The following is a 13998-nucleotide window of genomic DNA, read 5'->3' as shown; positions in this document are numbered from 1 at the left end:
GACTGAGCGCTTAGTACAGTTAAACAGATGTGAACAGTACCTTTCTCCAAAAAAACTTTATCACAACTTCGGTTTAAATGACAACACAGGAAACAGCCTGTCGTTATCCCTCCAGATAAAGCAATTGCTCAGCCATTTTATTTGCAAAAATTTTTTTAAGAAAATAATTAAAGATGTATAAAGATGTACCTAGCTAAACTGCATTTAGCATAAGATTTATTGCTGAGAATATTGCGATTATTGATAGCCAAACTGAATTTTTATACTATCACTTTTTAGGTAAATATATGAGATAGCTACATGGCTATATCCTCAACATAAAAATAAATGTTGGGTTGGAGAAAAACCTCTTATACCAAACAAAATTAGTAAAAAGTAAGGCTATTAGCTAGTAGCCTTCAAAATATCTGTTCCTAGCCAAAAATCCTAAAACTGGCGCGTTTAAGATCTGCATGTAGCTAAAAAACGTGACAAAATATTTATCTTAACATTTTAGAACATAAAATCTCCAAACCTAAGCCCATGCTCATTTTTCACGTCTGAGAAAGCAGGGGGCAATAGAAGTCATTGTCAAACATTTTTCCAGACATTAAAAAATTGTGCAAGGCAACAACAGATTTGGTAACATTTACAATGACGTCAACACGAGCAATTATAGGACGGCGAAATATTCGAAACCTTGCTGCGGCAATCCCAAACGTGTTTTCAATAATCCTTCGAGCACAGGAAAGCCGATAATTGAAAATTCTGTTTTTGATATCCAAGATTTCTCTTGGATAAGGTTTCATCATAAATTCTGTAAGCTGGAAAGCCTCATCTCCCACGAATACGTAGGGCAATGCTTTACCAGCTTCTTGCAACAGTTTAGGATGCGGTATCTTCAAGTGATTATTTGTGATTGCAAATCCTAGCTTACTGCTCAAAAATACTCCTCCGTCACTGTTTCGTCCTGAGTCACCTACATCTATAAGCGTGAACGAGTACCTAGCATTGCATACAGCCAACAACACGATTGAATGCGTTCTTTTGTAGTTAAAGAAACTCGAGCCTGATCTAGGAGGAGCTTGCATGACAACATGCTTTCCGTTTATAGCCCCTAGACAGCGGGGAAAATTCCATTTGCGTTTGAAGTCTTTAGAAATTTTAAGCCAGTGTTCTTCAGATTGGGGTATTTTAAGAAACTCGTGTTCTAGTAGTATATTATTCGAAAGGAAGCAGCTATTGTACATTGCGCATCTCCAGTTACAAGATATTTAAACGTGACACAAAGCCTTTCACTTGGCCCGATCGGTGTTCTCCTTTCGTTCGATTTCATGATGCGAGAAGCAACTAGTGGCGCCGTAGATTAGTGGTTATAGCTCTCGTACTCTGTGCGGGAGACCGGGGTTCGATTCCTCCTGACGGCGATTCAACATGGGCGAGTGAATGTTACCATAGCCCCGGGTTAACCCAAGCCATGTGAGGGAAATTGGGAAGATGGCACACTGTGTGGGCCGTTGGATGTTGCCGGGAGTTGTCTAGTAGAGCGCGGGCTCTAATTGGGTCTGCGTAGCTCAAAATGAGCATTAAATACTCTAGGACTCTCCATCTACGCCATGACCCCTCCTGGAAATAATAGTCAGGGTATATCCCTCGATATTTGTGAGGCTAGCCATGTAAAATATGCACATCTATCTATCTATCTAACTAGTCGCAGCAGTTCCTCATAGCGAGTCGGACTTTTTCTGAAATACTTAAAGAAATATTCGTGATCAAAAAGTTTAAGATCGCTGATAAGCAGATGGAATTCTCCCTTGCTTTCGCGTTCGGTAAATAGTTTCCTAACCCACATACGTTTCTTGTTCGTCATCTTTTTTTCTCTTCTACGCGGAAAATTTTCCGTTCCGCAGTTTGTACACGGAAAATTTTCCCTCTATTCCCGAATTATAATTCGGAAAAATGGAGCAAAAAATGGAACTTCATAAAGCTTGATCATTCATGAGTCTCAGGATTAGCTAGATTTAGTCAACTTTTATCAAATTGAAACAAAAATGCCTTCAAAGAAAAACCAGAAAGGGAAACCCAATGGTTATTTGTTATATGCTAATGAAATCAAAAATAAATTACTTCAAGAAGGACATAGTATTAGATCTACCCAAGACTTAATTGATGCTGCAGCTTCTAAATGGCAGGTTAGCTAGCAATACTTTAGGTTGTTTATTTTCTGAATTAAAATTGGAAAGAAAAAGAGTGAGTTTAATGTCTGTGACAATTGACAATATTATATATATTTTACTTCAGATTCTCCTGGTCAGCAAATCTCACATGGTACTTTTTTAAACCATAACAGGAAAATAATATTGTGTTTAAAGTGATTAAGTGCGCTACTTGCATTTTTTGTGTTAGTTAGGATCCTTGATTTTGGATTAGTGTTCCAATGAACGGTAACATTGTGGTTTATTGTGCAGCTCCACTAGCGTTAGTGATTGACTTTGATGACAATGGTATAGCTATATATCATTTTTTGCTGCTCTATAGACCATTTCGGAGATTATGCGCCATTATGGATTTTCGAAGCCCGGTGGTGCAAGTTGAACTTTGAACCCTATATGCCGTAGTAGAAAACTCTCTTGAAGCACACAAAAAGAAACGAGTTTTGTATACACTCTTAGCGTGCCTAGGTCTTCGTAATGTTTTTATCTAAGTAACAGGGGATAGCACCAGACAACATTCATTTAAGCGTATTGATTTGATCTATTAATTAATTAGAAATAGCAATTAAATACACGTGTAGGACGTAGGGATACTGAGTGTCTTTTATTATTATTTTAACGCTGAAGTGATATATTTAATCAACTTTAAACATATTTTTACGATTAAATTATGCCGCTTACAACGTATGAGGATATTTTAGAACTTAGTGTGAGGCAGCTGGCTGACTTCTTGTCAGCTCTTACAACGTATATATAAGGATTTTTTAGAACTTAGTGTGAGGCAGCCGACTGACTTCTTGTGGACTGAGTAATAGTTGAGTTAATCGCCCGAGCTTTTTCTGCTATGGAACTTATTATGCCAATAATTCAAACGAGCTTCAAAGAGTAATTTATTTATTTATCATAAAGATTTACACTTTAGTAATAAGTTACTGCAATAATTGCGTGTTCTGATAAAGAAACCGACAAAGACATACGTATATATAACAAAAAATCATGTAAAATATACATTGTGACTGAAACAAATAACATAGAAAAACAAAAAATTGAATAACACTTTAGTCTGTAAACTAAACTCATTTCTCCCTTTTTGATATTTTTTAATAAGGGAAGCGTACAAAAAAATTATAGGGCAATAGCGAAAGCAGGGAAGAAAGACAGGTATTCTTTCTAATACCACTCTTGAAAGAAAGATAGGAGTGTTTAAGTAGACGGATCAAGGGTCAAACATACACCGAGAAACAAAATTATAAAAATATCAAAATAATAAAAATTATTTGCAATTAAAATGACTCATGACTCTATTCCTAAAATCTGCGACTGAACCTGTTACCGTATCTCTATGGGCAGTGTATTGAAAATTTTTACATCCGTTATAGAGAAGAAGCCAGATTATTTTGCGAGCTTAAGTTTCACTTTAGGAATAAATAACACTATAGAGTTTTGACAAGTATTTTGACAATGGATTATAACTCTCTAGATCTTTACAAATATTACAACCTAAACATTTCTTTACAAATCCAAAAACAAAGTTCAAGTCCAAATCCAGTAAGGTATTTCCAAAATCAAAAATTTCTCTCTAAAGTAAAGTATAATCCAAGTTTAAAATCCAATGCCAATATCTTTATAATGCACAAAGCAGCTACACAATTTTAAATATCTAAATATAAAATGAAATTACCTTTAACCAAGCATTAATTACTAATTACAGCCTTATAGCTACAGTACTGTGAAAAGGTTTGTTAACATCGTGTTCGTGTAACGAGCGTGGTGCACACGAACCACGATAAAATCGTGGTCTTCGTGTATAACAAATATTCAAACATTCTATCGTGGCCACCACGCTAATATAATTATCTCCACTAAGGATCGGTTGTCCCACGATCTTTTTCGCGAGCTCCACGATTTATATAGATTTAATTTTTTTTCTTTTCAAAAGCGTCGGTAATTTGTTTTATTGAGTTTAACGAACGGACGCAATTAAATGTTTTGTACGAAATGTCATTTTGTAAAGAAAAGTTTAATTTGTCTGACCATAATTTAATTTCAGTTTTTAAAACTTTAATAACGCCCGTCTCAAACACATCTCATTGTTTTGCCGATATTTTTTTGCCAAAAGAACTCTGTTTAAGAAAACGTTGAACCGAAAATATATGCAAAATATTTAACAGTCATTAAATTAAAGTAGATTTTAAAAGCGTATTTGGTCATCGAGTTTTTCTTTCTTTTATGTCATATTTATTTTGCCGATGTATCTTTCTCTAATTTTGTCGGCGTCTTTAAAAGTCAGCTGAAAAAAAAAGTTAAATATGGATGCTCTGTTTGGCGAAACCATTTATACAATTTACAAATCAAGACATGGTGCTTCCAAAATATTTCAGACAGCGAATAATAAATCTTAAACAAAAAAGAATGACCTATACGCAGATTAGCAAAATTATTGAAGAGGAAGATGGCAAAAAGATTTCACGGCAAACAATATCAAAAATTGTTCGAAGATTTAATTTTACGTTTTTATGAACGTAAAATTAGACACATTATTTCTTAATAAAAATTAGTTTATAAGAACATGCTCAGCCTAAAATCCCGCGCAATATGAGTCTTAAAATTCATGAAAGAAATATTATTTTCAAACATTTTTTTAATGATCAAAAGGTCATTTTTGTCTATTTTATTTGTACAGAAAATGCTTCGAAACTTCACATCATTAATAATTAATTATTCAATAACAGAAGCCACGTGGACTTTTTATGAACGTAAAACCTGATGCAGGTATTTTGTTGTTATAAAAAAATAGTTCATAAGAACGTGATCAGCAGTTCAATGCGACTTTATTTCTGAATCTATTATTTTACTTTTTACGAACAGATTTTTAATAGTATAATTTTAACAATCTATTTAAAAATTTTAATATTTTGGAAGAAAACAAATAAGGAAATTTAAGGCTGAGAAAGGGTTACGAAAAAACTCTTATAAAAAACTTTAAAAAAATCAACTCGCCCCTAGGGTTGAAGCCCTGGCGTGGAAAAAGAAAGTGTAAAAAAAATACTAACCTCGCTCTTTTAAAAAAAATGTATAATAACCAGAAATCGCCAGATAATATTAGACCTGTTTCACCAAGTAATAAAGCGTTAGCGACAGTAAGGTATATATGTTTAAAAACCGTAAGAACAAGTATCTTGACTTTCATATTTTTTGAAGCGCAACCATGGGAAAAGAAGTGGATATTCTGCGTAAAAACTTCCGTATTGTTATAGGAACGTATAGTCGTATAAATTTTTTTTCATTTGACCTTAAAATTTAAATTCATGAAATAAAGTCGCTTGATTGTATATACCATGCTTGTGACGATGAGTAACACTAAAATGAAACAACCTTTATAACATTTATTTAGAACAGAGATGCGTTTTAAAAAAAAAAAAATAGAAATAAATTTGTGAAAGAATTATTTAAAATTTTACAGTTTTATTTAATACCCTATGGACGGCGCTTGATTCACGAAGGATTAAAATCTTTTATATAGCTAGCCTTATAACAACGAATTAAAACAAAAAAATGTTAATTTATTTTTTTGCCGTCGGTTTTTAATTTAATTGATAAACTAATACGGTCTTTGTTGTTTTACAATAGAAGTTATCTATCGTGGAAGCCACGATGTTATATTTAATTTTCGTTCGTGTAGTCCACGAAACATGATCGTGAGGTCCACGATTTTTAAAAAAATACGTATCGTGGGCTATCGTGGTTCGTGCGTAACATGAAATAAACACGAACCACGATGTTAACAAACCTTTTCACAGTACTGTAGCTACAGTACAGAAAGCATTTTTGGGAGACCTCTAGCTAGCTAGCTAGCTAGTTTAAAGGCTTTTAGGATATATTAAGTTGCCTTTATTGTACAAAAAGAAATTAAAAGTACAAATAAGTGCCTAATAAAAGTTTTTTTCAAAATATATATCATAAAATTAGTATCACAAAGATAAAAACAGATATCAAAAATCAAAACTGTCCTGCCGCCAGCAGTTTCGCAAGGCAAATGACTGAATAAACGTGAAGTCCAAAGTTCAACTTGCACCACCGAGTTCCGCAAATTCATAATGGCGCATAATCTCCAAAATGGTCTATTTTTCTCTGATAAACGTATAACAGCGGCAACATGAGTATAAGATTTTGATGTGATCTTTGAAATTATTCTTTTTCAGTACGGATGTATATATACCTTTTACAAATGTCTCTGAAGATGTTTTCGCTACTCTCTTCCTTGCATGGGTCACGTTAACAATTTCAGAATATTGTCTACAAACAGTGCGCAATCTTTTTATGACATTAAAATTATCATCACTTTCAAAACTGAAGCATTTGTAACCCCAACTTTGTACAACTTTTTAAGTAGGCATTTTTTTATCTTTTTAAGAGTGTTTTCAAATTTTAAATATTATATATGTGGAGGGGTTTTTGCCCAGGCAATGAAATAAGTATATTGCAGTGTTGTGGGAATAATTATTCGATAATTTGTTGTTTTTTGAAGATGGGTATATACAAGTTTGTTAGTTCAGTTTTTCAGCAAAGAATATAAACACGGGAACTAGGACAGCAATGCCGTCCTTGATACAGTACTGTAAAAAGGTTTGTTAACATCGTGTTCATGTAACTAGCATTGTTCATGCGGACCACAATAAAATTGTGGTCTCCCTGATTAACAAAAATTCCAACATTGTTGCATTGTGGCCTCCATGCAACAGTACAGTCCGAATGTAAGCTTCCGCATACTCGCTATACAACACCTTTACCTGCAAGTCAGAAGCCCTTTATTCTTATGTTTATCGTGATTACTTTAAAGGTTACCTCCCGCGAAAAATAAAGTTAATGTAACCTTTAATGATCTTTGCGAGAGCTATGTTGCGAGTGATTTAACAAAAGCTTTGGATAAAACAATATATACTGTAATTATTTTCTCATAACTGCGAGTTTTATTGTTAATACTTATTCAAAATAAAATCCCCTTAGGTATTAACACAAGTGATGAAATTTAATGATTTGTTAACTACGCGAAAGATTAAACTAAATTGGGAAAAAGCTATTATTTTTCAGAATGTTTCTGTGCATGTTTTTTTATATTTTTCAAAATCGGTCAGTTTTAAAAGATGTTACTTAACATTTTATTCTAAGCTATTTTTTTCAACAAAACGCTTTGCGAAAGAAATTGCACACAAAATTATTACTGTGGATAGTTTATCATTTCTTGAACATGATAGTTTAGTAGGCGACGTTTCGGGAGATCCTTCTCCCATCATCGGGAAAAGTAAAATGATGTTGAGCATGTATTTATATAATTGCAGAGGATTGAAATTCATAAAAATTAACCAATCAGAAACGAGCTGATAATTACAGTTAATTACGGTAATTAACATTTTCGGACCTAGATGTAGGTAACTACTTCTGTAGGGCTGGTAACCAAATCTCAGGAAGTTGCTCGAGTTGCTGTTTATGTGTTTATTACGTGCAACACTGTTGATGGTTTCTTTAATCTTACATCTTATGGTTAATCTTATGGTACACATTTCTTGCGTTTTGAAATGTTCTGGAACATACTGAAGCGCCCTGGGGTGCTCTTGAACCACTATGGTGCACAAATCCTGTGTCATGAAACGATCTGGAATATTTTGAAACCACTCTATCTTTCTTTTATGGGATAGAACCTCAACCAGAGTTTTGGGGACAGCCTTTGAGTATGGGACTTTCCCCTACTCACTTGCACAATCTCTATTTTTGTTGATGTCAGCATTATTCCCGCTAGTCGCTATTGGGCATGCGTAGGATTTTATCGGAATCGGATTTGTTTTTCGGATGCTGTCGGATTTTCCGATTTTGGGAGAGTGGAGGCTGATGTGGGGGTGGAGGTGGTGGAAGCAGGGGGGTTGATGGTGTAAAGGTGTCAAAGGAGCGGAAATGTACTTAAATTCATCCCTTACTACTACTGGAGTGTACAATTATTTTATGATTTCGAGAAAAGGTTTACCGTATTCAATAAGAGTGTGTCCAAAGTGTTACCTTACTCTTTTATGGTGCAGTCATTGTTTCTAAAGGATTCGTTAATGACATGCTAATGACAAGTTAAAACCTGCTGGAATGTATTTAAAAATGACGACAAGATTATACACTCTACAGAGCAAGGTGTCAATAAAAGTAAATATCGGTTATTGTCGCGAAAATTTTAAACCAATCACAGATGGCCAAAATCAATTGTTCAAAAATTACATTTTTTTCCAGCATGCTCATAATGACGTTTTCACCATTTTGTCATATTTAGTTGATCTGAATAAACGATTTGCAACAATGTCTGCAAGAAAATTTTGAAAACTTATGGGCCTGGTTTATTTTTCTTTAAACGAGATAAAACTGTGATGGTATTGGTAACAAAACATATAAAGATTAAAGCATATAAAGTTGCCGACATGGTGGAAATAGTAGTAAAAGGAAGTGTAGAAAGTGCTGAAATAATAAAATTAAGCGGTAAGTCCCTGTTAATAAACGTTTTATTTTGTGGCAAAAATACAATTTTTTAAATTATTTCTTTCTTTTTAGATGACACTACTTTTTTTGAACCAAGATTTAACAAACTACCTTGATAATCCTAAAAATGCTGAAAACTTTACGAAAGACAGTTAAACCTTAGAAGAAGAAGCAGAAGAAGAAGACGAAGAAGAAGAAGAGCATACAAATCTTTCCAATGAGGAGCTACTAAATTCTTTTGGAAAACGAAAGAGAAAAAGTCAACAACCATCAAAATGTAAAAAAAGGAATAGCAAAGAAAAAACAAAAGTAACATCCGAAGATGAAGAAGATGCAGTAAAACACTTCAAAGACTTCATTAAGAAACAAAAGGATCAATCTCTAAAAAAGGAAGACATAGGGAAGGGACTGAAGAAGAATACAAATGCGATGGTGAAAAAGCAGCTTTTCTTTCTATTTTTTCAGGCTAAAATGGTTACTGTTGGCTGCATGCAAGAAAAAAATCTGAAAATTAATGAGGAACAGGAGAGTGCAAGTGAAAACACTTGCACTCTCTTGTTCAAAAAAACGCAAGTGGTGGAATACCCGAGAATAACTCCTGCGATGAGGCGCATCATCAGCCTGCTGGCACATCTAAAGAGCTGGAAAATGATATTTTTCCTGTGCAACCTTTTGAAGAATACAACTTCTTTAAAGAATATAATAATGCACCAATTCTTCGACTACTGTTAACTGCCAACCTAAAAGCTGTTAAGAAACAACATAGACTTTGATGTAAGCAAACACTCCTTTTTCTCAAATATTTTACACAAGGTCTAAAAGCGAGGTTGACAATTTCAAAGATTATTCTGGCGCTACATGGTTTTGTTTATAACAAAACTCAACTTGAAGTCTTTAAATATTTGTAACTTTTTTAATATAAAGCCTAAAAATGTTCTTAAATTGTTCTTAATATAACAATTATCTTTCTGGTTATATATCCAAGTTAAAACATTTATTTTAGGTCATTCCAACGGCTACAAGCAAACCTAACAGAAAAATGTGACAAACTAAAATGGCATATAGCTGTTTTAAATGCCAATGAGGTCTACATGCAATGTTTAATACACAAAATGATGGCAACAGAAGAACACATGTTTCAGAAAGATTGTGCTCCTGGATGCCACCAAAGTAGTTTTGCTTCTCTACCAAAGCTTTTTGAAAGAAACATCAAACCAAAACGCATATCCTTTAGCAATTCCGTGTCATTTTCATCGCCAACGCCAGCTTTTTATCCTGTGGATACCACAGTTTAGGAAACTGGTACAGAAAATTTGCCATCACCTTGAAATGAAAAAGAAAGCAAGTTAAGCTTCGCAGAATTACAAAAAATATCATTTTAATGCCAAGCCATCCCTTGTAAGAGATGGGACTGTAGCATGTGTTAGTTCAGCTTTCGGTAAATCTGCATTTTTCAGTAGTTGATATGCAAGAACTGCAGTTGGTAACTCAATTTTGAAACTCTTAAGCTTTTGATTAAGCTGTTCAAATTCATTTACATAATCATTAACCGACATTGTCTTGCAACGGTGAAAGGTTTCAAATTTTTCGTAAGCATTAAACATGGCTTAATCTTCAGTAATACCATAAAGTTCTTTTAATTTATTAACAAGTTTATTTAAACCATTGTCTCATTTAATTCTTCTTTCGTTAAGGTGAACATGCCTGACGTATTTTTAAATTTTAAAATCAAATAAACAACTGGCCCTTGTTTCTTTTTTAGAAGTTCTGTAACTACTTCCTGTAATTCCAGATCATGGACTCTTGCTTTAAAATCCCCATCTTCAGAAAGTTGGGGCAATCCATACCTTTGTGCCATCGTGATTGTTCTAGTTGCCATCTTCTTAACTAGCCTCTGCTACCAGAATGTGAACAGATCTTTATTCTTAATTATGGCATAAAGCTGTACATCCAAACCTAAAAGATATAATGAACATAATGACAAACAGTTCTTCCTTTTTTAAAAAGTTTTACCTAATTCTTCTTTTTTAACTAATTTTTTTTTGAGTAAATACAAAAGCAAAACATCACTTGTAGTTAGAAGGAACTGACAGTTTTCTGATTTTTTCTGATGGCCAAAACCTTTTTATTTCATAACTACCATGGTTGTTGACATAAACTGGTGGCAAACTACAGTCACCAGTTTATTATTACTGCTGACTTAATAAACAACCAATTAATACTTTAATTCTTTGAAATTCTAATTGGCTTTTAAAGCATAAATAATTTATGTTTGTTTTAGAATCTCTCACCCGAGGAAAAAGAGTACTATAAAGAAAAGGCGAAGTGGGAATGGGAAAACAGACATGCAGCTGGATCAAATATAGTACGTTACACTTGTCATGATCGAAGTGGAATCCGAAATGAGGTATGTTTCTACTGCAATTTGAGTCATAAGAAGGCTATTATTCCGTATTATTTTTAATTTCAGGACTTTTTGTACATCAATTCAGCAACCTGCCACGTGCAATTTGTTTTAAATTTTTTGGGACAGTAAATATTGTTTTAGCATGGTTTCAATATCACACACACAGTTAATTAAAGATTTACTGAAGGATTAGGACGACAAATATTTTTGTAAACTAGAAATAAACATGCTCTCCTTGGACAGTACCTGAATAACCAAAAAATGGCAGAACCCATTCTAAATTACGATTAAGTCATTTTTTAAAAATGAACTGAAGTCTGCTATATATATCTGTGCTGTAAACAAATGTGTAACATAGCCACAACAAAAATGATCCTCAAATATTAAGGATGTGGCAACCCCTTTTGACACACTCAGTATATTTGAAATTTCGATCTCAATATGCGATCGCGAAGTTTCAAAAGTGCTATAATGTTGTCACCATATTACGATAGTAAATTTAAATATGATTTTTTTCTTTCTTTTAATTTTTGTACCTGTTGCTTTAGTTAAAAAAGCCTATAATGTACTGTATTAAATTTAGCTCCACATTGTCTGCTGACTTTTTAGAGTAAAGTAGATATGTCAAAAGTATGCGCAGATAATAGAAAACGAGAGAGACAGGAAGTGTTCATGTCTTGGACTTCTAAAGAAGGTAAATATTTTTTTTATGCTGTTACATGTTTCACATTATGGCTATATTTAATGTATAAGCTATTTACAGTGACTTTATTGTGACTTTGCAGGAATATCTGCATTGTTTCCAAATCTTCTCTGAATATGAAGATTTACTAATGGCCAGTTAGGTTGTATAGCATATAGCTGTTTTAAATGCCAATGAGGTCTACATGCAATGTTTAATACACAAAATGATGGCAACAGAAGAACACATGTTTCAGAAAGATTGTGCTCCTGGATGCCACCAAAGTAGTTTTGCTTCTCCACCAAAGCTTTTTGAAAGAAACATCAAACCAAAACGCATATCCTTTAGCAATTCCGTGTCATTTTCATCGCTAACGCCAGTTTTTTATCCTGTGGATACCACAGTTTAGGAAACTGACTTTGCAGGAATATCTGCATTGTTTCCAAATCTTCTCTGAATAAGAAGATTTACTAATGGCCAGTTAGGTTTTATAGCTATGAGAAAAATTTTTTGGCTGTAGACTGTAGATACACTAGTAATTATTTCATTGCTAAAATGATTTGGCAAGTATAGCTAAACTTAATGAGATTGAATATGAGCGCAATTCTGGTTAAAACATTTTGAGACAAGGCTGCAAAATTCGAAGTTCTTCCTACAAATAAATGTGTAGACCACTTCCATATTAGATTCATGCATTACACCTAACCTTTTAAAAGTTTATTCAGATCCGGTCCACCCGACCTGCACTATTTTGTTGGACAAGCATTAGCAGGTTTCAAATACTATTCACTTGCTTTATGTGGGCAAAAGTAGAGATTTTGTAGCCCTCAGACTTATGAATATTGACCATTAGACACTGTCATCCACATTTTAAAATGTTGACAGAGCCAAGATTTTAGGCTCAGAATGACTGTGCATGCTAGGGATAGCTTAAAAAACTGAATTATTTTAAACCTGTTCATACTGCAAATAGAAACTCTAACAAGGTTGTTGTTCTTTTTGTGAAGATTTTCATTAATGAGTCTTTGCTAAAAGTTCTCATTCAATGTAACTGCTGACCCAACTCTAAGATCTGAAGTAATATTAGGAGTGAAATCCTGTCCTTGACAATTTGTCAGTGTTAGGTATTATTGTGGAATTGTATAAAATGTTGTTGTACTATGTTTTCAAAATGCTGAAACAGTGCTTATCAACCTAGAACAGAGGTTAATAGTAGAATTTCAATTAGAACAATGTAGTGTGAGGTTTCTAAGCACTGAAATGATAGTAGTAAAAGCAGGTGGAAGTTTGATTACTTTCAAATCGGTCTTTAAGTACTGTCATTTAAATAGTATATATCAATGCTTTTTTCTGGTAAAGTAAAAAAAAAATTAATATCCCTCTTAAATATCTGCAATCAGTAAAAAAATATTTGGGGCGGTTTTTAAAGATGGCTATAATTATCAACTCTCCTATACTTTTCAGTGGGGAGACTGCAAATGTGTAACTTCTGTTTATGCGTAGGCATGCTAAACAGCGTTTAGAATGCGTTAGCCACACTTTGTTAAATGCCATTGTTACAGCATAAGCCATGTCAGGTACCATGAAGTGCCAAAATATCAGAAAAGAGGTTCTATGCTGGCGACAGCAACAATTATCACAGCTTTTTAAGAGTTCGGATTAAACCAAATAACCTCAGTCCACATTGATAAGTTCAAATTCCATAAATCTAAAAAAGAAATAGCCAAGACAGCTACTTGTGATGACGAATTAAAATTTGCGCTCGTGTGTCAACAATTTTTCTTATTGATTGTAGTTATCTTTTGTTAAATATCTAGTTATCCCTGTTGAATATCTAATTATCTCCTGTTGAATATCTATTTATCCTGTTATCCTGTTCAATATTTCGTTATCATCCTCTGTTAAATATTTCGTTATCATCCTCTGTTAAATATTTCGTTATCATCCTCTGTTAAATATTTCGATATCATCCTCTGTTAAATATTTCGTTATCATCCTCTGGTAAATATTTCGTTATCATCCTCTGTTAAATATTTCGTTATCATCCTCTGTTAAATATTTCGATATCATCCTCTGTTAAATATTTCGTTATCATCCTCTGGTAAATATTTCGTTATCATCCTCTGTTAAATATTTCGTTATCATCCTCTGTTAAATATTTCGTTATCATCCTCTGTTAAATATTTCGTTATCATCCTTTGTTA

General features: G+C 33.4%; 1 protein-coding gene across 1 annotated transcript in view; it reads left to right on the top strand.

Moving 5' to 3' along the window:
* Positions 1–1924: 1924 nt before the first annotated feature.
* The window catches only part of LOC130636058 (protein maelstrom homolog), a 34370-nt gene continuing 22296 nt past the window's right edge, over positions 1925–13998 (top strand). Inside the window, exons 1-3 of the mRNA XM_057445646.1 lie at positions 1925–2171; positions 10987–11112; positions 11722–11806. Coding sequence (XP_057301629.1) covers positions 2031–2171; positions 10987–11112; positions 11722–11806 — 352 coding nt within the window. The 5' untranslated portion in view covers positions 1925–2030. The remainder of the gene's footprint in view (positions 2172–10986; positions 11113–11721; positions 11807–13998) is intronic.

This window comes from Hydractinia symbiolongicarpus, chromosome 3 (assembly GCF_029227915.1).
Source record: "Hydractinia symbiolongicarpus strain clone_291-10 chromosome 3, HSymV2.1, whole genome shotgun sequence".
Classification (NCBI taxonomy): Eukaryota; Metazoa; Cnidaria; class Hydrozoa; order Anthoathecata; family Hydractiniidae; genus Hydractinia; species Hydractinia symbiolongicarpus.
Note: the sequence above shows the minus strand (reverse complement) of the source record. Positions and strands in the feature narration are given on the sequence as shown.